Here is a 21,133-nt window from a genome sequence, read left to right as displayed (position 1 = left end):
TTTGGACAGCAGAACATACATTTCATCTATTGTTATTTAACTTTCCTGCCTTCTAGTGTGAATCTTTTTTAATTTTTTTTTTTTTTTTTAAACACAGATCTGGTTTGCATTCGTCAATGGCTTCTCTGGACAGATTCTCTTTGAACGCTGGTGTATCGGCTTGTATAACGTGGTGAGTGTTGGGAATATTTATTCTCTGAAGAGACCACTTTGCACCTCCACCCGATCCCCTCTTTGACACCAAACAGTTTAGCTCTGGTACCCCAGAAGTGATTCTTTTTTTGCCAGAGTGTGGCATTTACATCCTGAAATATTTCTTTGTTATTTATGACCAGATGTCAATTCTATACTCCCTCTGTGCCCCAAGCTATGCACTGAATGTGAAAGAATAACAGCTTTACTCGCGCCACAGAGGGTAGTTATTTAGAGTGGCCACGTTTGAATGATAAAAAGAATAGGAAGAGTGGAGCGGCAAGTGAGCTGATTTTGGGAATCCCACAGGGCACAATAACAGGACCACTCCTAATGAGCTCATATATCATATCTGTCATAAATTAAGCAGAGGGAAAAAAGTGTGCTTATTAACTCTACAATAAAACTCCAACTTAGCTCCATTCAAAATTTGAAATATTCTTCAAATATGGAAACAATTTGCAGCATGAACTGTCAGTTGACGAGGACAGCTCAACAGTGCTGCCTCTTTAATCAGTTATATAATAAACCACCATTCCATATTACCAGCGGTGTAATATGGAAAGTTTTTTATTCTTAAAGACTTGGGGAATTCTTTTGGTTGTGTGGGAGTCTGTTGGAGGCAGTGGTCTGAATCCACCCTTCAATAGAGAAGTCCTTTAGGGCTTGGCTGTGAATAAGAAAGTGAACCCATTGGAGCATGTCCTGTGTCCTGCCAGTCCAGCTCCAACTCCCGCTCCAGATGGGCCTGCAGGGAGTGCACACCAACTGGCCACTGAGCCCTCTCAGCTACACACAATACCAGCGCTTCTCTCTAAGCAGCTGCTACATGCAACATTACAACATCTCTAAGAAATTACACTTAAGCCAGACTTAAATACCTGCCTCCTGGTCCAGAACCTGGCAGATGTTTATTGGGAGATGGGTTTTGCATATGAACGGACTGAAAGTGTGACCAATCAAAACAAACCCCAAAAGGGTTCAAGGTCAGTGGTCCTCAATAATCAGACTTAAGTGTAGCGCAATTGGAGAACAGACTGAAACAAATTTCTGGCAAATTAAAGCATATGGAGGTATTGGGAATGATCATAATAGGCATCTGTGATTAGTTAAAAACAGACATGAGATTTACAGCAGAAATGCACCAATCAGAACTTTGTGCAATGACCTGCATTGCAAAAAGTTATAAAAAACAGCATTGAGGATATTTTTTTTAAAATAAAATTGACATTAGGTGCAGAGGCAGTTTCGTGCCACATGTGTGAGAGCAATCACGATACATCAAACATCAAATTATTAATTTGTTGTTTTTGTCTTTTTAACATTTTATATCAGATGTTTCATCACTTTAGTTAATATTCTATGTTGGTGTAGCTGAAACTTGATATTTGTGTGTGTGTGTTGCTTTTTTCTTTATGTAGCTCTTTACTGCCTTACCCCCTCTTACTTTGGGAATATTTGAGCGCTCCTGCAGGAAAGAAAATATGCTAAAATACCCAGAGCTCTACAAAACCTCCCAGAATGCAATGGGCTTCAACACCAAGGTAAGACAAAACTCTAACAAATTATTTGCTTGTGAATGTTTATAGAATTTGCATTATCTCTTATGTCCATCATTCTTTTTCCCACTTTTTCACAACCTGCCTACTTGATAGGAAATGACCAGATCTCCCCAGATATCGGAGGATGTTTATTTGTAATATTCTTTGAAACAAAACTTATGCTGAGAAAAAAATACACATTTCATTTGCCAAGGTTGACAACAAATGTTCTGTTACACACATTCAAAGGCCAAACGTTCCTGATTTTAAAACCAGCTGTCATCACATTAATGAAAGGCGATGTTTCTGTTGTTGCTCTGAAGGATTTATCGCCTCTCTCAGTGACCTGGCAGCTGTAGCTCGTGGATCTCCACTCAGTATCTGATTTGGCGAGGCTTGACCTATTCTGTCTGGTTGTGGGCGGCATGGGGGGGCCTGTCCGTTAGCGTTCCCCTGCTGGGTAATAAAGTTGTCTCCTCTTTTCTTCATGCCCAGCCACAGACTGCTGGACCTTCCTCACAGGCGTGGTGACCTGGTTAGCTGCACATGGAGGTGGATTAAAAGGAGGATTGGCCATGGTGGTCTGGGGCAGGGAAGGTCAGATGAGTTTTGGGATGGAACTGAAAGGGAGAGCGAGGAAGAAAATTGGGAGCATGTTGTCATTATATAACAAGGATTTGTTGCGGAAAATTAAGCAATTTGTTTAAGGAAAAGAGTCGTGTGTTTGGAGGCCAGGCCTATCAGATCACATTTAAACCAGACAGGAGCGAACAATATGCATCAGTTTCTGTCTAAAACTCCTCTTTCTTTGGAAGGACTAAAGTAAATTATTTAATTAGTCATTTATAAACATTTTAATCATATTTTAGCTGTTTTCTTGTCAAATTTGTTTATTTAACCCTTTAGTATGGCCAGGAATTGTTATATAAATATGTTCCTAAGATGGAAATTTGTTAATCTGCTTATTGTTTATTCATTTATAAAAACTATTACATTTTAGTTAATTGAATTCATTTTTGGAGGTATCACATTATATATATTGTTTTAGATTTTGACTATTCTGATTTTTTTATGTATTTACCATTTAAGTTTTCATCAAATTTTATTCTATTTAGTTTGAGTTTTTAAATTAAATTTTATTTTTTCATTTTTCAAAGTTTTAAATTCTATGTATGGATTTTTATTTTATGTTTACTCATGCATTTAAAGAAACCTAAACTGTTGACAACAGAAACAGTATATGTTACAGTAAAAAATGACATGGGTCAATAAAGCCCGCTTTAAAGAATCAGTTTGTGACCATCTTGAATGAAAGCACACATGCTGAATACAACACTGGGCAGAGCTACATTACCACACAGCTAAAGGGTTTTTCGTATGAATCCTGCTCTCAGATGGATTTTCCCTTGATTAAACCTTTTGGGATGTTTCATGAAGTTTTCTTATGCCAGAAAAGAATCCCAGAAGTATTCCTCTTGATACTTTGAGGCAAACGAACCTAAATTTTGTTTGGGCCACATTTTCCAAGACCCATAAATGATGACTCGGTCAGGTCAGCAAGTTGTTTTTGCTGGCTTGTCCACTCTCTTCCAGAGATATTTTCCTTGCAGCTGGCCCGAGGCGAGAAAATCCATCAGGAATTTGGCCCCTCCGAAACCTGTCTTTCTGCGGGCCCCGGCTCTTTTGTACACAACAGATACTGTCTCTGTGAATTAAAGCTGTTTGTGTTGAGGGGTGAGCAGGGAGAGGTTCACCCTGGGGGTTTCAACTTTGTCACTCATTTACTTTTAAGGACATAGTAGGTTCTCATGCAAACTATTAAATCACTTTGCAGCCCTAATAACCACTGCAGTTTAGCAACAACTAACACCTCGTTTACAGAGCTTTTCTTTCTCTCTTGCCTCCTTACCTCATTTGTTCATAAAGAAACGGAAAAGAGAAGGCTGCTCTGGAAATATTTGGCTCTATATTAATTACTGCCTTTCATGTGTTTTGCTTTTTTTGGCCATTAAGGCATCCACAAAGGGCCAGATTTTCCCAAGACAGAGCAGCCATTCATTCAGAGTGGATCCTAACCAACTCAAAGAGAAAACAAGAGCAAAGAGATACCCAGGTGGATTGATGGCTTAAAGGAAAGGATCCCACTGTGACAAATGATTATGAGAATTTATTGATTTCATTAGCAATCATTATTGTAGACGGAAACCTGGAGGCTCGTCTTCCCTCCTGCAGTGACCATGATAGGATAACTGAGGGGGAAACTGATGGAGAGCTGAGCCTGTCAGTGGGAGGCTAATTGAGTAAAACATGTGATTGTAACATTAGTGATAATTTAATACGCGTTTCAGCGAGGAGCCAGGGGAATGGGGGGGGTTTGCTTTTGGCCACCCTCGCTCTGTGGATTGGGTTTTGTGTACACAGTGGGAGCGCGAGCTAATCCAGGGTGGGGGTAGCTGTCATGAGACTTTGTTTGGCTGGCGGGAAGGTGATGAGGTTGTGCCACTGAGGTCACAGTATATTAACAAAGATCATATTAAGTGTTAGAACATTAAATATTTCCAGAAAACCATAAAATATTCACTTTTCAGGATGACATAAAAATGTCATGTTAAGTTTTCAAGACATATTTGCAATTTTTTTTTATGCTTTCAGCTGTTCTTTTAGTAAGAGATAATTGATTAAAACATAAATGCATGTTTTTTTTCACCTTGCAAGAATAATACTTGTCGAACTTCTTCACATGCAAAAACTTAAGTTGCTTTTGTTTTCATTTGGCTTTTTGTACTACAACATCATAAGGTACCGTAATGCACAATTCTGACTTGGAAGGACATTGAGAAATAGTTAAATTAAAAAGAATGAAAATCAGAGAAGTGTGGCATGCATTTCTACATGCATGTGTAATAGAATCACCTTTCACTCACATTTCACTGTCATTGCTGTAAGCCTTTGTGACTTACAGAAAGCCAATGTTTCTATTAGCTTTGTGCATCGTGAAGCTAAAATTGTTCCCTGTTGTTTCTTTAAAAAATAATTCCAACTCAGTTTGGATGTAGAGTTGCAAGTCTTGCCAAAAATTCTTATCTATATTTAAGTCAAAGCCATTCCAACATACGGCATTAAAACATCTAACTATGCTTTGATTTAAAACTGTTCCATTGTAGCTCTGGCTGTGTGTTCCTTGGTGTTCATGAACATCTATGTTCTCTTATTTTCTCATACAAAATAAGGGACCTCGACAGAGCTTCTGTAGTTACACTGAGACTAAATTACACACACTCTGTTTACTAGTTAGGCAACTACTTTTATCTAAATACATGGGTGTGCAAAACCTTTCAAATTTTATTTGCCAGTATGTGTTATCCTGATTTGTCCTGTGTCATAAAATTCTATAAGATATGGCAGTAAAAGTGGAAGTTTTAAAGGGGATAAAGACAGGCACTGCACCTTCTTTGCCATTGCACTTGAAGGTTAAGCTAACAGCTAGCATCCATAAGAATAAATCAACGACATGGTATTTTCTGAAATTGCTATTATGTTTGGTTTTAGAAATCGCTGTACTTATACCAGATTAACTAAAAACGTTTCACCTTTTTCGTTCTTGGTACATGTTTAACGCAGGAAAATCAAGTTTGGCACATGACCTTCTGTCTCTATCTCCTGTGTGAACCAACTAAAACAAAGACAATTGTTTAAAGTTTCATAGAGTATCATCCAAATGTCTGTGTTTGATATCGAAGTTGCTATAAAATGATAGAAAATGATAAGTTAAGGTGCCAAGAAAGTTTTCTGACAGGTGAGACAGTAACTGCTTAGAAATGTTTACCAGAACCTCAATTGAAAAATCTTAAAACAGTTTCTCTAATTTCTAAGCTGGAGCAATTTTCATGTCTCAGAACCAATTTTGTGAGGAGTGGGAAAGAGGGCACAAGTGAAGAGATTTTTTTTTCTTCTTCTTTTTGGCCTCACAGATTTCACGGCTGTTTCATGCTACATGGCCCATTAGTGTTTTGTTTGGCCGAGTGGCTGCATTAATATAAATTTTAAAACAAGGTGGTTTTGGAGTGGGTGTATTGGTTTAGCCAACTCTTCCAAGGTGTATACGTCTGCACAGACGGTGTTCCATACCTCGATTTTCCAGGCTCTTGATAATTACCCAGAAAACAGTTTAATCTCTGTCCAGCCTGTCGGACTCTGTGTGTGTTTCTAGACTGATTTGTTTTACTTATTTAAACTCTCCTGTAATGTATTGCTACTCCGGTTTAAATTCTCTTATGAATGAGCTCAGATCTAACAACATTAAATGAGTGGAAACCTTTCCTCTGCACCTCTTTGTATAATGTTGTTTAATGTTCTTTGAGCCAGTGCAAGTATTTTAATTTTACTATTTTTAAGGTCAGTTCCTTTGTGCTAATTGGTTGTAATGGGAGAAAATGATTAAAACCCGAACATTGATGTCATCCACTTGCTTTTCACTGCTAATACATATCCCGCGTAGCCTCGCTCTCCCCCCATAACATTCGGAGGATATACAACGTGTCTGTCAGCGGGGTGGCCATTCACTGAGGAGGCCCTGACAAAACCGCCACTTAGCCCAGTGCTGGGATGGCACAAAGGGCTCAGGTCAGGGGTCACCTGGAGCTCCCCACACCCTTTTCACATGCTTTTTTTCTCCCTTTTCTCTCACTCTTTCTGTTTCTCACTCAACGCCCCCTCCACCCTTCACCCTCCCTCGTTCCTCCTCCTCCTCCACTCCTCTTGCCTCTGTTTTGCAGGTCTTCTGGGCCCATTGTCTGAACGGCCTCTTCCACTCCGTCATCCTCTTCTGGTTCCCCCTGAAAGCCTTCCAGCATGGTTAGTGGCTCCCAGCGACTCCTCCGTGGCTCTCAATGGACTGGATGAAAAGAGAAAACAGTCAAGCTCACATACTTTGTCTTAATTACTTCTCTCTCTGGCCGTTCCAGTCATGAATTGCAAACATGTGGCATCTTTGGTCTGAGGGACATGCAGCAACAAGCATGTGTTCATATTTGCATCACTAAGCGAAAGCTGGTAGCTTTTCTGTGCAGTCGTAGACAAAAACCTATCACACTGATCAATTTATGCAGGAAACTAACATTTTATGTCGGTTGAGCAAATATCTTTAGTTGGATTTTGTAAAAAACTTTAAAAGTGTGCATTTTAAAACTGAATTTTTTTGTGTGTACAAAGAAAATGGCTATCCTTAAGCCTTTAAGTCTTGGCTGACCAGAGCTGAGGACCACACAAGCTTGGGCCTGCTTTCCATACAAAGGCGCCAAGCAGCCTCACTCTGACTGACAGGCTGTCAGCACAGGGCATGTTACCAGCCGGAAGTAAAGAGAACCTCTGCTGCTTTTTCCACTGGCAGTCACATAGCATTGATATTTTAACTTTTCTACATCCCAAACTCACTTGTGTTTTGTAGCAGTCTTATCAGTGTGACTGTTTTTTTTTTTAATCTTATTTGGAGATACAGGTCACATATAATAACTAAATGACTATCTTGCCTTAGAAGCCAGCCATCTGATTTAGTAATGAGTGACCAGGAAAGTTTGATGTTTCACCACTATGAAGGCATGTAGGCTATTGTTCAACCTAATGGACTGTAATGTAAATCGCATTTCCACAAAGTTGAAAATACAGAATTATTATTTGATCCTCAAAGTTTAATGAGGAAATGAGCTTAGGGTTCCACCATACAGTTTCTAGGTAGTGTTTACTAAGAACTACTGTATGTCTGCATAATGTCCCCACCACTAAATACACATCCTGTGTCGACATAAACGGCAGGAAAATCCATCATACCGCCCAAATATGTTATCTATGTGTAGAATTTTCATTCCTTGCAGTTGAAATAAAAAACTGCAGTCCTTTATGATCACAAAATTATACACATTTAATTGCAATGATGATTGCAGTTAAATATATTGTGTTGCTCTACTTGCCACCTGTCTTTGTTTTGCCGTCTGCGGTAAGATTTGTGTCTCTAATAACTAAACATACTGTGAGAACAATTACTTTTTCTCCTGAGTTAGTTTAGCTTTATTTATCTATTTAACCGTAGAAATGTTGTATTACCACTGGAAAACACCAGCTCACTGTCTTTTATCTGCTTTCTTTTTTTATGTTTCCTATCTTGCAGTTTATATAAATCAGAAACTGCATTTGCTAAATTTTCCACAGAATCCACAAATGGCCTATCTGACGCTTTTGATATGAGTGTTGCCAGAACTGGTCAGATCAGGAATCGGTTGATCAGGATAGTTAAGCATTCATTAAATCCCCCCTATTTAAAACGACATAGATAAATTAAGCTCATGATATCGAGATATCAGTTTGCAGAGATAAAGTTGAATAATACTAACAGCGTAGTTAAAATGTCTCTCTGTCCTGGAGACAATAAATATTCAGGTGAGGATTTACTGGATGAGACATTAAGTGAGGTAATGACATAGAACTGAGATGGCTCTATGGTTGTGGAAAGCCAAATGAGTTTGTTTTTTAGAACCAGTTAACTGACACCAGCACCAGCTCTTACTGGGGCTTTTAAAAGGACATGTAGTGTATGTGGAGTTTGAAACCCTGAGAAGAAATGTGATGTTCCTGAAAGCTTCTCTTGTCTCGACTTCTTTCACAGATACAGTGCTTGGGAGCGGAAAAACTCCAGACTATCTCCTCTTAGGAAATATGGTCTACACAGTAAGTGCATCAGTCTTTTTGACTCAAAGTTTTCTGTCCTGTGACGATAATAAACATCACATACATTTTGTTGTCTTTGTTTTTGTTTTTTATCATTAGCATAATACTTATAATGGGAGTGGCTGTTAATTAGCTCTGGGTTAATTAGACCCCATTTAGTCAACCTACATGTTTCTGTACATTTCACCTCCTTTCATTTTGGTTTATACTTGAACCAGTCCATATCAGTTTATTTATTTATTTCTTTGTAGTTGAGTATTTCTAGTATTCATTTGCATGTATATTTTCTCCTGATAATACTGCGTCACAGTCACACCATCACACTATTCAATATGTCCATTTATTGTGGAAGAATAAAAATGTGGATTTGGTCAAAATAAGTTAAAATGTTCAATATGTTTGTTTTTTTCTGCTCCTTAACAGTTTGTCGTCATCACAGTCTGTCTTAAAGCTGGTCTGGAAACTTCATCCTGGACTATGGTAGGTCAAAGGCTCTCTCGCTGTTTATATCACCTCAGGTACCTATGATAGATTTTACATGCACCTCACTTATCCTAAAGTCTCTTTACAGTTTGTTCTTTGTGGGCTTGTAACTGTAACCAGTGAAATGACTGGAAATTCACTCTGAGTGCACTTTCTAAGAACTCTTACACACTGAAGAAAAAAAAAACAGAAACATTACTGCATTTTTTTATAAGCAAGTCAGAGAAACTCAACTGCAGTAAATAATTCCTGCATTGAAGACAAAGTCTAATTATTTGACCGTGTTCCCGTTTTTCTCACAGTTCAGTCACATTGCCATCTGGGGAAGCATCGGCCTGTGGGTTGTGTTTTTCATCATCTACTCCTCCCTGTGGCCCATCATTACCCTGGCACCCGACATGTCCGGACAGGTAAACATGCAAATCCACACGCTGTGTTCATCTGAGCCGCGCAGATGCCGAGCACCTTCTGTTTCATTTCCCATAGAAGAACGCTGGTGGGAAAGTTCTGAGTAAAACCGAGCCCCGATCTTTAGAAACAGAGCCAGAGGGGTGCAACTTCTGGCTTGTGTTGCATAATGACTTAATTGAGCCAATTAGCAGACTGTTTGTGTTACATTTCTTTCCTTCAGCTCCGAGTAGCCACAGGTGATGCTGGAGTAGTGAAACAGAGTGCTAGCTAAGCTAAGAAACTGATGTCCTAAAAACAAAAATCTACAATCACCACAACAAAAAAAGTTTAAGTAGATCTTTTGAGTTCACCCAACACAATAATCATTAAAGATTTAGTTTTCCCTTACAAGCTATGATTTACATGTGAATGTAGCTAATTCTCTGACTCACCCCTGGTGTTTAATGGGAAGCTAATAAACATTTGACATTTCCCAGTGCATTCTGGGAGAGGGGTACTGGGGCGTCCTTTCATCAGAGAACAAGAACTCAGGAGGAGGTTATTTTAGGAAAAAAGGCTGGTATTCCACAGTCTGTAGCAGAGGAAAACAACCGCCTGCTGTGAAAATACATCATGGTTTCAGTAAGTTTTCCTGTGGGAATAAACCTTTAACATTTTTTCTGAAGATTTTTGCCTTGATAATCCTGGATCATGAAGGCACAATCTTACTTTTAATCATTCATACTTTTTCATTACTTGGTTTTGTGCCCCCTCATTTGTTTAGGAGGCAAAGAGAAGGTTTTTGAAGATAATAGAGAAAACAGTTTTACCTCAGTAACAAGGCAATTTAAAGTGTTTTGCATGATTAGAAGGTAAATTAAACGAGCAAAAAAGAAAAAAGTATACGGAAAACAAAGATGTGTAAAAGTATGATATTTTTGTTATTAATTTTGGATGTAGGAAAATGGTTTTAGCCTAGATTTAAAGGAGTCCGTTATTTCAGCAGTTTTGCAGTTTTCTGAAAGTTTGTTCCAAATTATTAGAAGAAATTACAATCTTCATTGTAGGTGGGTCTTATTTCAGCAGCTGCTGTTCGTTTCACCACATGCAGCTGATATCATCCTTCTAATCTGCAGTGATTCTGGTGAGCAAAGACAAATAGCATTTTTCTACAATATAAAAGGTTTTCTTAAGAACAACGTTTCAACAAAGCCTGGTTATATACAGGCTTTGTACATGTCCAAAGTGTATCCAATTTTTCTGGGATACACTGGGCATCTGGCCCAGTGTATCATCCATCCTTTCAGTCAGTCATTGTTCATCCATTTCTCCATATATATCCATCCATCTGTCCATCCTTCCTTTCGTTATCCAGTGATCTGTTAACACATTAATCTGTTCTTTTTGTTTGCTTGTTCCTTTCTCTTTTTAGCTGCAATTTGAAGGTAAATAATTGATAATGAAGTCCTATATTTATAGTTCAAGAGTTGGCAGAGAAGAACTAAGAAATTTTGAAGTTTAAGCCTGTAAAACTTTTCATGTAAAAATGTGAGGTAATTCTGTGAAGAACTTCAGTTTCATATCAAATATGTTCTTTTTTTAGCAGATAGATTGATTGACAGATACAGTCTTTGTAGAGTATTGCTTCATTAGTTTTTAGGCTTTTTTTTGTTGAATTTCAACCTGTCACACCCCTTTCACACACACACACACGCCCCCACGCCTACACTAACATTAGGCATGCAAACTTTACCCCATCTTCTGTCTGAGTCCTGCTGCTTTCATCCATGCCCCACAGCAGTTGACTGAAGATTGTAACGGTGTCCTGTGGGCAGATGGTAACTCTATGCCCAGAACTAACTGGGGGATACCACTATATCATCAAACAATGACATATCCCTGTGAAAATTGAGAGGACATCAGAGACATGAGCTTTAGTTTCCTTTTAGCCTCTGAGGAGCAGAAACACACCGACCGCATACTTCACCAGAACCTCCGCAGTGTTTACATGAATCTTTTTTGCCCTCTGTTCTGTCTGTTTTCCTTTTCCCTCCTGAAACTTCTTCCTCTTTCTCTTATTTGCTCCTCTTCACCTCCGCTGATTGAACTAGGACCTCAGGGCGAACTGTATAACAGACACCAGAACTCATTCTCCTCCCGTTTTTTCTTTCTCACACGGCCCTCAACAAGAGATGCTAAGCAGCGCTCTGATCCTCGCAGTCGCATTAATCAGCTTCAGGCAAAACATACTTTGGACAGCGAGCAGGACAGGTGCAGGATCCATTCATGATGCGCGTCACTTGGGCTACTGGACTGGCTCCATCTCACTGTGTCTTCTCCTGACAAGTGTCTGACAGAGGGATGAAGGGATAAACATCTCTGATCATTATGTCCAGGCAGGGCAAAATGCTTCACCGAGAAGCTTGGACTCTAGAGACGTCTGACCTGCTGTCTGCTACAATAACGGATATCAATACATATGTTTCTAATACAAGTCTTCTGTCTTTCTCCTTGCACATAATTTTGCCATTTATCAATGCTGTAGCAAAATACATTTCACACTAGACTAAAGTATTTCTTTAGCTGATGAATTGTACAGTCCGTTAGTAGGAGAAGGATTTTCTTTGGAAGCAATCATGGTACTCAGAATTGATTTATACATGCAATCTCTTCTGCAAATTGACAATAATAAAGACCTAAATTTCATTATAGACCATAAAATATTACATAATTGTGAAGTGGCGAGGGGGAAATTTGTATTTTTCTTTCTGATAATAGTTCCAGAAGTGCGTCATGGATTTGTATTCAGCCTAATTTTCTCTGAAACACCTAAAAAAGTCATATGAATGTTCTGAGAAGCTCTGAGGTTTGTTTGAGAGTTTTAGTGAACAAACGGCATCATCATGGAAATCAAGAAACACCGCAAACAGGTCAGAGATAAAGTGGTGAAATTTAAAGGAGATTTAGGTTTTAAAACAGTTTCCCAAACTGAGCATTTTACAATGCACTTGATGTGGTCACAAACCCATAGCCACTATGAACTGTAAAGGTCTATATGGGATTATGGAACAAATTTGAAAAAGAAGAAAGCAAAGACAACAGCTCTCTAGTCTTTGGGTTCACACAGACTAAAGACGTACCATCCTCCAGTCTGCCTAATCAAAGAAATATGTTGATGAGTCGACTGAAGATAACATTCCAAAGTTGTATGCACCATACAACTTTGTATATAAAGACCTGAATGCATTTGGACAGTAGCATGAGGACCATGACACTAAGAGATCTCCCTCAGGTGAATGTTGAATTCTTTGAGTTGCAAGCCACGCCTCACCTCCCTATAGTTTCAGTTATGATGAGTAGCATCAACTATAGTGAAGTAAAGTTAACCATTCAGTGTGCTACAAATAAAACTAAGGTTACTTTTTCAACAATATGAAGCTGCTTCTAAAAGCCCAGCTTTGGCATACATTTTTCATAAAGAGAGGTGCTAGGAATTTGCATGTTTGATTTATTTAGTTAATTGTTTTTCAAAGTGCATCAACATTTTTGGTTTTATTTACATTTCCTTCTCATATCTCCATATTTATCCTTTTATTTAAGTTTACTTGGAGAAGTTTGAATCTTGCTTTAGACAGGTTATCCATCTTGTGTCCCTTTTGGGTTTTCTGTTAAGTGTTTATTGGTGTGTGCAAGATAACTGGAAGACCATTTGAAGAAAGCTCGAGAGAAAGCTGCCAAGATTTCCCAGATCAGCAAAACAGCCTTCACACTGATGAATGCAGTTGTCTGTCATGTATAAGAGTTGTGAATGCAAATGCGATAAATTTCCCCTTTTTGTCAATTTTTCTTGGAGCAGGCTGAGCAATTCTTCACAAATACAATTTCTAACCAGCCGACAGACGAGGAGCGATGACATGTTTGATTAATCGCGGACTCTCTTTGCAAAGGCTGTTCAAAGACTGGTGGCATGTTTTTGTGTGTAATGTTAGACGTTGAGAAATCTCTTTCTTATTTGTTCAGACTAAAATGGCCCTACTTAAATCCTTTCATCACCAGTGGACTTTCCCCTCATGCTGTTTTAAAAGGTTTTATCTTCTCTCTCAATACTCCTGATTATGTGACTTTATAGCTGTTTATTTTACATTTTCTTTTCCCTGACTAATGATTGATAAACACCACAACACAAAGTTAGTGGAGCAATCTGGGTGAGGTAAATACACCACATATTTATATTCAGCCACAGAGTGTTTAAATTGAGTGTTTTATGACTGCTTTTGTAAAACCAAAAAGACAAAAGCAATTTCAGATGAGGAAAAACATTCCTACCTAAAACGGCTAAAATTACCCACAGGCGTTCCCCATCAGGTGCACATAATTAGAACATCAATACTCAGCATTTTGAAAGACCTCTGCCATGTTTAAACCTCAAAGTTAGCTTGGTGGTTTCCTGATTGTTGATGTGATAGTGCACACCGTGATGAGATGAAAAGAGATGCCTGAGGCGACCAGAAAGAAGATGGTAGTAGCTAATGAGTTTGCGAAAAGACTTAAAGAGGTCTTAAAAGAATTTGAAATCAGCCGTTCTTCTGTAAGGAAGAGTCTATATTCTGTAATTTAAGGACATTCAAAACTATTGCTATCATTTGGCCTTTCAGGCAAATTCACACTGTAAGCAGATCACAAGATGTTTCCTAAAACCCTAAAATCTCTTTAGGTGCTATAGGTGTCTTATAAGAATGACATTCTTATTGGACCTTGCTTGTCCACTCTCTCTAATTAGCTCATTTCTAAATCTTTATGTTTTGGTTTTATCAAAATCAGTGATGGTGAAAATTAGATCCCTGCTTTGTTTGTCCTTTGTTAAATACACCTGCAGAGTCAATTTTCACATTAGTCCAGGTTCACAAATGCTCTCAATTTAATTTGAAGACATTGATAACCAATTAAACTTAGCTGTGATTAGTTGAATATACCTTTTTTAATTACCTACTAAAGGAAGTAATGTTAAATAGAGATTAATTCTGAATTTTTGTGCTTTATTTTTTCAATCAAAAACTTCTGTTAAGCTCGTAAAGACTGCATTGGACCAATTAAACTTTTTTGGCCACTGATTCACAGTTTTTATTGTTATGCATCCAATCCATCTGTGTGCGGTTCACTGTTTTGGACAATGAGCCTCCAACATGTGTCCAGTGTGTGGGTGGGAGTGTGTGTGAGGAGGAGCTTTGAACTCAGTGTGTCTGTGACTTTCTACAGCCATGAGAGGGTGGGACGAAGGAGGTTGTCAAAACACCCCACTCCCTGCTAGAGGACACTACTGTCTGTCTGGCCAGAAAAGTTTATTAGTTTGTCCTAAAAATACAGCTCAGCTCCAAGGACCTCCTGCCCCTCTAGCACCCAGGGGCCCCCATGATATGAGACATACTTGCAAGCATCGCCACTGCTGGACCCGCTCAAAGCCATGGAGCCTTACCAGATGCCTGCGGACAAACATTTGTTGTTTGTAACTGCTCCGATTTGTTTGGATTTTGAAACTGACGTCAAAATGAAAAATACCCTCTATTAGCTCGACTTTCTTACTTGCAGTTTAGGTTTCTGAGTTGTATACATTTATGAATAAGACTTTGTTACCTAATTAACTTTATGTCTGATGTATAAAGCTTATGTATACATAATTTGTAGCTGAATCACACGGTTGCATAAATAAATACGGGTCGTAGATTGAACTGGTGAACAACATAATTTATTTTTCATTCTGCTTTGCTATGATTTACCAAGTATACACTCTGGTTTATTTTGAAAAGGGCTCTGTAGACAGTTTAAGCACCCCCTTGAAAATGTTTAATAAGCTTAATAAAAATTTTAATAATTAAACTCACTCAAACCATAAAAATAGTAATAAAAACGCATTGGTAAATGTCCCCATTGGGGCTGCACAATTTCAAAACCGTTGCGAAAATATCTTGTGCTTCAACGCAATTTTCCCTCACGTTTTTAGCCTCTGGGTGTCACAGAAAAACCTTTATTCATCCCTGTAGGAGAAAGTATTTTTTTTTTTTTTCCTGCCATTTCGGGAGGCTTCCTCTCCTTTAGTTTTATGTCAGATATCAAAGTCAGTTTGCAAACAGATTAGGTAATTTAGGCTAACCTGAGTGCTTTGATAGTTTTGACACCGATCCATGCGTGTGCATCCCACGGGTCGCGCTGTCACATTTCAGGAAAGGTACTGTCAAGGGGCCGCGGCAGTTTAAACAAGTGGCATATTACAATGCAAGGAACATGAGTCGTAACTCAGACGTGTTATGATGGATAGTTTCAGTACAGTGGGCCAAAGAAAACAGGACAATCTTGAAGTTTTGAACCCCCACCATAGCGGTTCACAACCTCACTGAAGCTAAAACTAATAAGTCATAAAGTAAATATATGTTACTTGGAGTTCTTAAATGATAAACAACTTTATTACTAAAGACTTGGGCGACCCTAGGGGGCTGTTTGAGAGGCGATTAGATCTGGAAACAAGGGTGGGAAATTCCATTATGGCATTTTTCAAAAGTTCTACCTGCTGACCTTTTCCGTATTTTTTTTTCCACTTTATAACCACAATTGTTGATGTATTTCATTGGGACTTTATGTGCTAAACCAACACAAAGTAGAGAAGTGGAGGGAAAATGACACATGGTTTTCATTATTTTAGAACAAATAAGAGTGTAAACTGTGATGTTCATTTATATTTAGTTCACAGAGTTAATACTTTGTAGAACTTTATTTTGGCATCAGTTCCAGTTTAAGTCTTGACTTAAACTGTACAAGGATGTACAAACCTTGTACAACCCCCAACCAGGTTTGTACATCTGAATCTTTACCTATTAATATTTTAAAAATCAATAGACATTGATTCGCCAGGTATTATTTTCCTTTCACTTCACAATTATGCTTCACATTTAAAGCCCAATAACATGCACTGAAGTTTGAGACAAACTGACAAATATAAAAATAAATGGTTTAAATATATTTAGAAGGCTCTATAATTGTTTATGCCAGAAAATATTTAAGAAATTAGAATGTTTTTTGATGGGAGCAGCCGAAGGCAAATGTACACTTGTAAATGAAAAATAAACAATTAGAAGCTGAGTTATCTTTGACTAAATGAATTTATGCTGCTTTGACAGAAACTCTCCACACAACGGATTGCATAGCTGTTTTTCTTTGAAAAAGATTCAACTATCTTAATATGCCACAGGTACTTCCTCCTCCCACAGGGGCACAGAGGTTAAGGGGCTCCAAACAAAAACAAAACAATGGGATCCTTCAGTCATGGTTGATCAACCTGCCTTGAGCAAGTTATCTGAACCTATAGTCTCCATTTCAGCACAAAACAGTTTGTTTTGGGCTGTTGGTTGTGTGATATTGCAGAGGATAGGGATTGTTGTTCCGGTTTTTCAGGTGTTTCTCCTCTTTAACATCTCCCAGCTGTTGAACTCTGCATTATCCGTAGTGACCTGAGATTAAATGTGTGCGTGTGTGTGTTTGTTCCCTGCAGGCGAGAATGATGTTCAGCTCAGGGGTCTTCTGGATGGGCCTGTTCTTCATCCCGGTCACTTCGTTGATCTTTGACGTAACCTACAAAGTGTGAGTTTTCTCTCCGCTCTCTCTCACATGCTCGCAGTTCAGGAAATTCCTCCAGTATCTCTCCTATCGCCAGCAGAAATTTAAGATTAAATTTGGAAGTTTTCTTTTTCAACAAACTTCCAAGGAACTCTGGTGTTTCCGTTTTGTGAATTCTCAGCAGGAGATGTCGGGTCGACATCATCCATCAGCAGATTCACTGCGTCTGGAGCAATTTGCCAACTTAAAAGCTTCATTTTCCTTTTCTACATTTTATATCATCAGTCTCCAAACACCTCGTTGTGGTAAACTATGTTCAACACGCTGTTTACTGCATGTTTGATGTACAGTGTGAAGAAAGCGTGCTTCAAGACCCTGGTGGATGAGGTGCAGGAGCTGGAGGCTTTATCAAAGGACCCTGGAGCAGTAGTGCAAGGAAAGAGGTACAGCTACACACCAGTCCACTATTCCTGTGTGTTCACTGTTTAATCCCGATCTGCGAGGTTTTAGTGACATCATCGGGCGTATCTACAGAAGATTACTGAACATTTTAAAAAATGAGCCTGATTTTTCTTTTTTATTCTCAGAACACCTCCTGTGCTCTTAAACCATCAGGTCGTTTCAAGTAAAAAAAAAAGCACTTTTTTGCACCCGTTTTCTCGAGGTGCAACTCTACATACATATCAAAGTTCAAAACATATTTCAGTGGTACAGTAGCAAAAAGGAATAAATGTTGAGTTTCTTTTTACTTTATTAGATAAATGTATAGTTAAAAATCTGAAATTTTCACATAGTTTGAGTTGCACAGGTTCTTCAACAACCATATTTTAAATTAACAATATTTGGGCAAAAAAGTAATCCTACCTTGTTTAACCTAAAATATCTTAAAAGAAAGGGATATAAACATTTTAAAGTACTTACATCTTTACTCATAAAAAGCTGCATCTAAAGAAGTTTTTTCTCATCATTTGTTGAATTTCATTTGTGTCATATTAGGGTGTGATTTCTCTCCTGACCTTTTCACGACCACACTGTTTAAAGTTTAGCTGCTGTTCTCGCCTTTTTGACAAAATATGAATCATTTTTTCCAACGTCGATTAGGAGGAAGAATCATCTTTTTGTCACGAAAATGTCACGAACACTCACAGCTACTCTGCCAGCAACCAGTCCTTTGTGGAGGAAATAAATCTCAAAATTGTTGCTAAATTGCAGGAGTCTGACTGTAATATCAGTAATCATGCCATAATGGTGGTTTTCGCCCATGTTTTTTTTTTCTTTCCCATAAAAATACAAAACGTCGGATTGTTGAGCAAAAGCTCTTCGGCTAATTAAAGCCATACAGTGCTGTAGTGTTTTAGCCGAGGCAGGTCTCCTCTGCTGTTTGGGGTCTGAGGTCTGCTGCACACATCAATGTGCAGCACATCAGTGTGAGATCTCCTGCAAGCTGAAAGTGATCCTCCTGACTGGCTGCTGTCCAAGAGCCAGCAGGAGCACACACACGCAACAAATACACATACAAACACATGAACGACTCTCTTCAGACACACATTCACGCACACGCCGATATGTCCTGTCCCACACATGTACATGAATTCCTCCTGGCTGCCCCGCTGTTTCCCATCCTTCCCCACGCTCTCGTTTGGCCCTTCCTCTAGCCTCTCCACAGTTTAGTCTCCATGCTCGATGTTTGAACCAGCAGGTAGAGCGGCTGGCAGGTCGAGGCACTCTGGAGGTTGATGTATGGGTCATTAAGTCTGGCCGTGATGCTCTGCAGGCAGCCAACACTCTCAATGTTTCTGTGTGTGCAGTTTGACGGAGAGGGCCCAGCTCCTGAAGAACGTCTTCAAGAAGAGCACAGTCGGTCTGTACCGCTCCGAGTCCATGCAGCAGAACCTGCTCCGTAAGTTGCTCACACATCCTTCTTCTCTCTCTGGTTTCTTTATGTTTTTTGTTCGGGAAGTGTCCGTAATTGTTTGGGAAAAATTGACAACATAACTCTATGAATTTTAAATGGATATTAAAACTGCAATGAGAAGCATGGAGTGGGGAAAAAAAACTGCTAGAAACCTCTGGATCAGTTTTTCACCATTTATCAACGTTTTCTTTTTCTTTATTTTTTTTTTTTCATCATGTTTTCCTTTTTATTTACTTGTTCAAGGCAGATAAATTCGTGAAGCAGCTATGTACAGATTAGGCATCCATTAATTAATTTTATCCGTAACTAATTTGCAGTAAAACGGCCTAAAATTACGTAAAATATTCCAGGTTATCAGTGTTCAGCTTTGGTCTTCTGTAAGACAGATTAACGCTCACCAACTTATGTTGTGCACAACTAATTATGTAGATGTTTGCTTCAATGCAAGTCATTCATTTTATTTTACAAAATTCATTCAAACTGTAAACGGTCAGCATTGCTAGCTGTAAAAATCAGTCTCAGCGAGCCTGCCAACATTTTTTACACCTGTGATCTTCTAAAGGATAAAAAAGAGCTAATTTAATTTGATAATTGTGAAACTTTGAAACATTTCACCAAAACTAAGCAACAGCTAACTTTTGAGTTTTCTTTGCTCAGTAACAACCTTCACACCAAACAGTGTTTTCATCAGCACCACCAGATTGTGGAAACAAAGTGGAAAACTTGTTAAACTTGTAATTTCTGGACTGGTTCTGCCTGATGAATAGTTTTAATATTCTTCATTTGGTCTGTGTGAAAAGAATCCATCTTCACTCAGACAGAAGAGCTAAATGATTGATATATATTCATGTTGGCGACGTCAGACAGCATCATTAATGCTGTGTATTATCTTACAAGGCTTTCTCAGCCCTGTCTTGTCACACTGCTAACTGCTGATATATACAGTAATCAGCTCAAACTGTGTTCAATTCCCAGCAGGCTTAATAAGTTTGACAAAGGAAAAGCCAATGTTCCTTTTTTTGTTGTTTTTTATAATAATCTCAGATTATTAGATGTTGTTGAAACATTTCTTCTCTCAAACCAGGCAGAAATCTGATCCCAGTTGAGCCTTAAATCAGTCAGAATGAAGCATTTCTATGTTTAATATTTAAAAATTCAGGTTTAGCTGTCTTAACCATCCGATATCCTCTCTGGCATGGGTTTTATTTTCTGGTTTGTGTGTTTCTTTGTTCTTTTGTGTCTTTTGTCTGATCAGCTTGTTTTTTGTTTGTCCTTTAGGTGGGGATGAAATCATTGTTGTGTGATTCCTTTTTGATTCATTATTAACACCTCATCCCTATTTAAGTCTCAGCCCTCTGTAGCTCCCAGATAGACGCCTCTATCTCTCCTTGTAGCTTTATTTCTCGCTCCTTCCTTGCCGTGTGCCTCAGTGTGTCCTGAGATAAGCTCAGTAGAGCCAGATAATGATGAAATGTTGCGCTGTTATTCCCTCACATTGCACTCGACTCAGCGGGCTCCTTTGAACTGCCCTGCTGGCCGCCAGGCACTGAGCGAGTCATTTGACACTTGAAGGTGAGTCACGGGCCAAAGGTCAAGTGAGACCCTGTTAGGAGAGTGAAGGTGTAGATTATAGTGCAGCTTCACAGTACAGATATACCTTGTGGGTGGGGGGGATTGTGTGTTTTTCAGACTCATCACATTATTTTATTTAACAGAAATGTTTGTTTGAAATATTTATTAATTTATTCATTTGTATGTTCAGAAAACCAATACTACTTTCATCTCGCATTATTGTTGTACTCCTGACAAGAAAAGAAAGAAAACTGAGCATTTGTCACTGCCAGAAATGTTTGTTTCTCCTCTGGTTATAGAATTGCATTAAGAGTTAGAAAAAAATAACTGAGAGCAACTGTTGTGTTTATTCTACCCTGTCCTTTAAAAATCTCCTTTAGGTCATCATTAGCATCAATAAGCTAAAGAAATAAAAATTGAAAACGTACAGGTACTCGCTAATCTAGAAAATCATTGAAAAGTTATTTTATTTAAGTTTTTAATTAAAAAATGGATCTTTTTGGACCTGTTATAGTCATATTTGCTGGAGCTGCACAACATATATCAAAATCATCATTTCAATATCAATTTGTACAATAACTCAATTGCAGTGTACAATATTTAAGGCTAATATTTAAGGCTATTTTAAAAGACATGTTTTTTGGGGGGGATTATGTCAATGCTTTGTAGACTTCTAATAGGTTAATTTACAATATTTCAGTTAATTTTAGGATTT

General features: G+C 38.4%; 1 protein-coding gene across 9 annotated transcripts in view; it reads left to right on the top strand.

Annotated features, from left to right (window-relative positions):
* atp8a1 (ATPase phospholipid transporting 8A1) overlaps positions 1 to 21,133 on the top strand; it is a 108,164-nt gene that overhangs the window by 84,027 nt on the left and 3,004 nt on the right. For all 9 annotated transcript variants that reach the window (XM_028008308.1, XM_028008306.1, XM_028008301.1 and 6 more), the window contains 9 exons: positions 98 to 172; positions 1,614 to 1,736; positions 6,509 to 6,587; positions 8,392 to 8,453; positions 8,877 to 8,933; positions 9,239 to 9,346; positions 16,867 to 16,955; positions 17,282 to 17,374; positions 18,740 to 18,831. In XM_028008308.1, the coding sequence (XP_027864109.1) occupies positions 98 to 172; positions 1,614 to 1,736; positions 6,509 to 6,587; positions 8,392 to 8,453; positions 8,877 to 8,933; positions 9,239 to 9,346; positions 16,867 to 16,955; positions 17,282 to 17,374; positions 18,740 to 18,831 (778 nt within the window). The remainder of the gene's footprint in view (positions 1 to 97; positions 173 to 1,613; positions 1,737 to 6,508; positions 6,588 to 8,391; positions 8,454 to 8,876; positions 8,934 to 9,238; positions 9,347 to 16,866; positions 16,956 to 17,281; positions 17,375 to 18,739; positions 18,832 to 21,133) is intronic.

Source organism: Xiphophorus couchianus, chromosome 23, assembly GCF_001444195.1.
Source record: "Xiphophorus couchianus chromosome 23, X_couchianus-1.0, whole genome shotgun sequence".
Classification (NCBI taxonomy): domain Eukaryota; kingdom Metazoa; phylum Chordata; class Actinopteri; order Cyprinodontiformes; family Poeciliidae; genus Xiphophorus; species Xiphophorus couchianus.
This window is presented reverse-complemented; position numbering and strand designations above follow the sequence as displayed.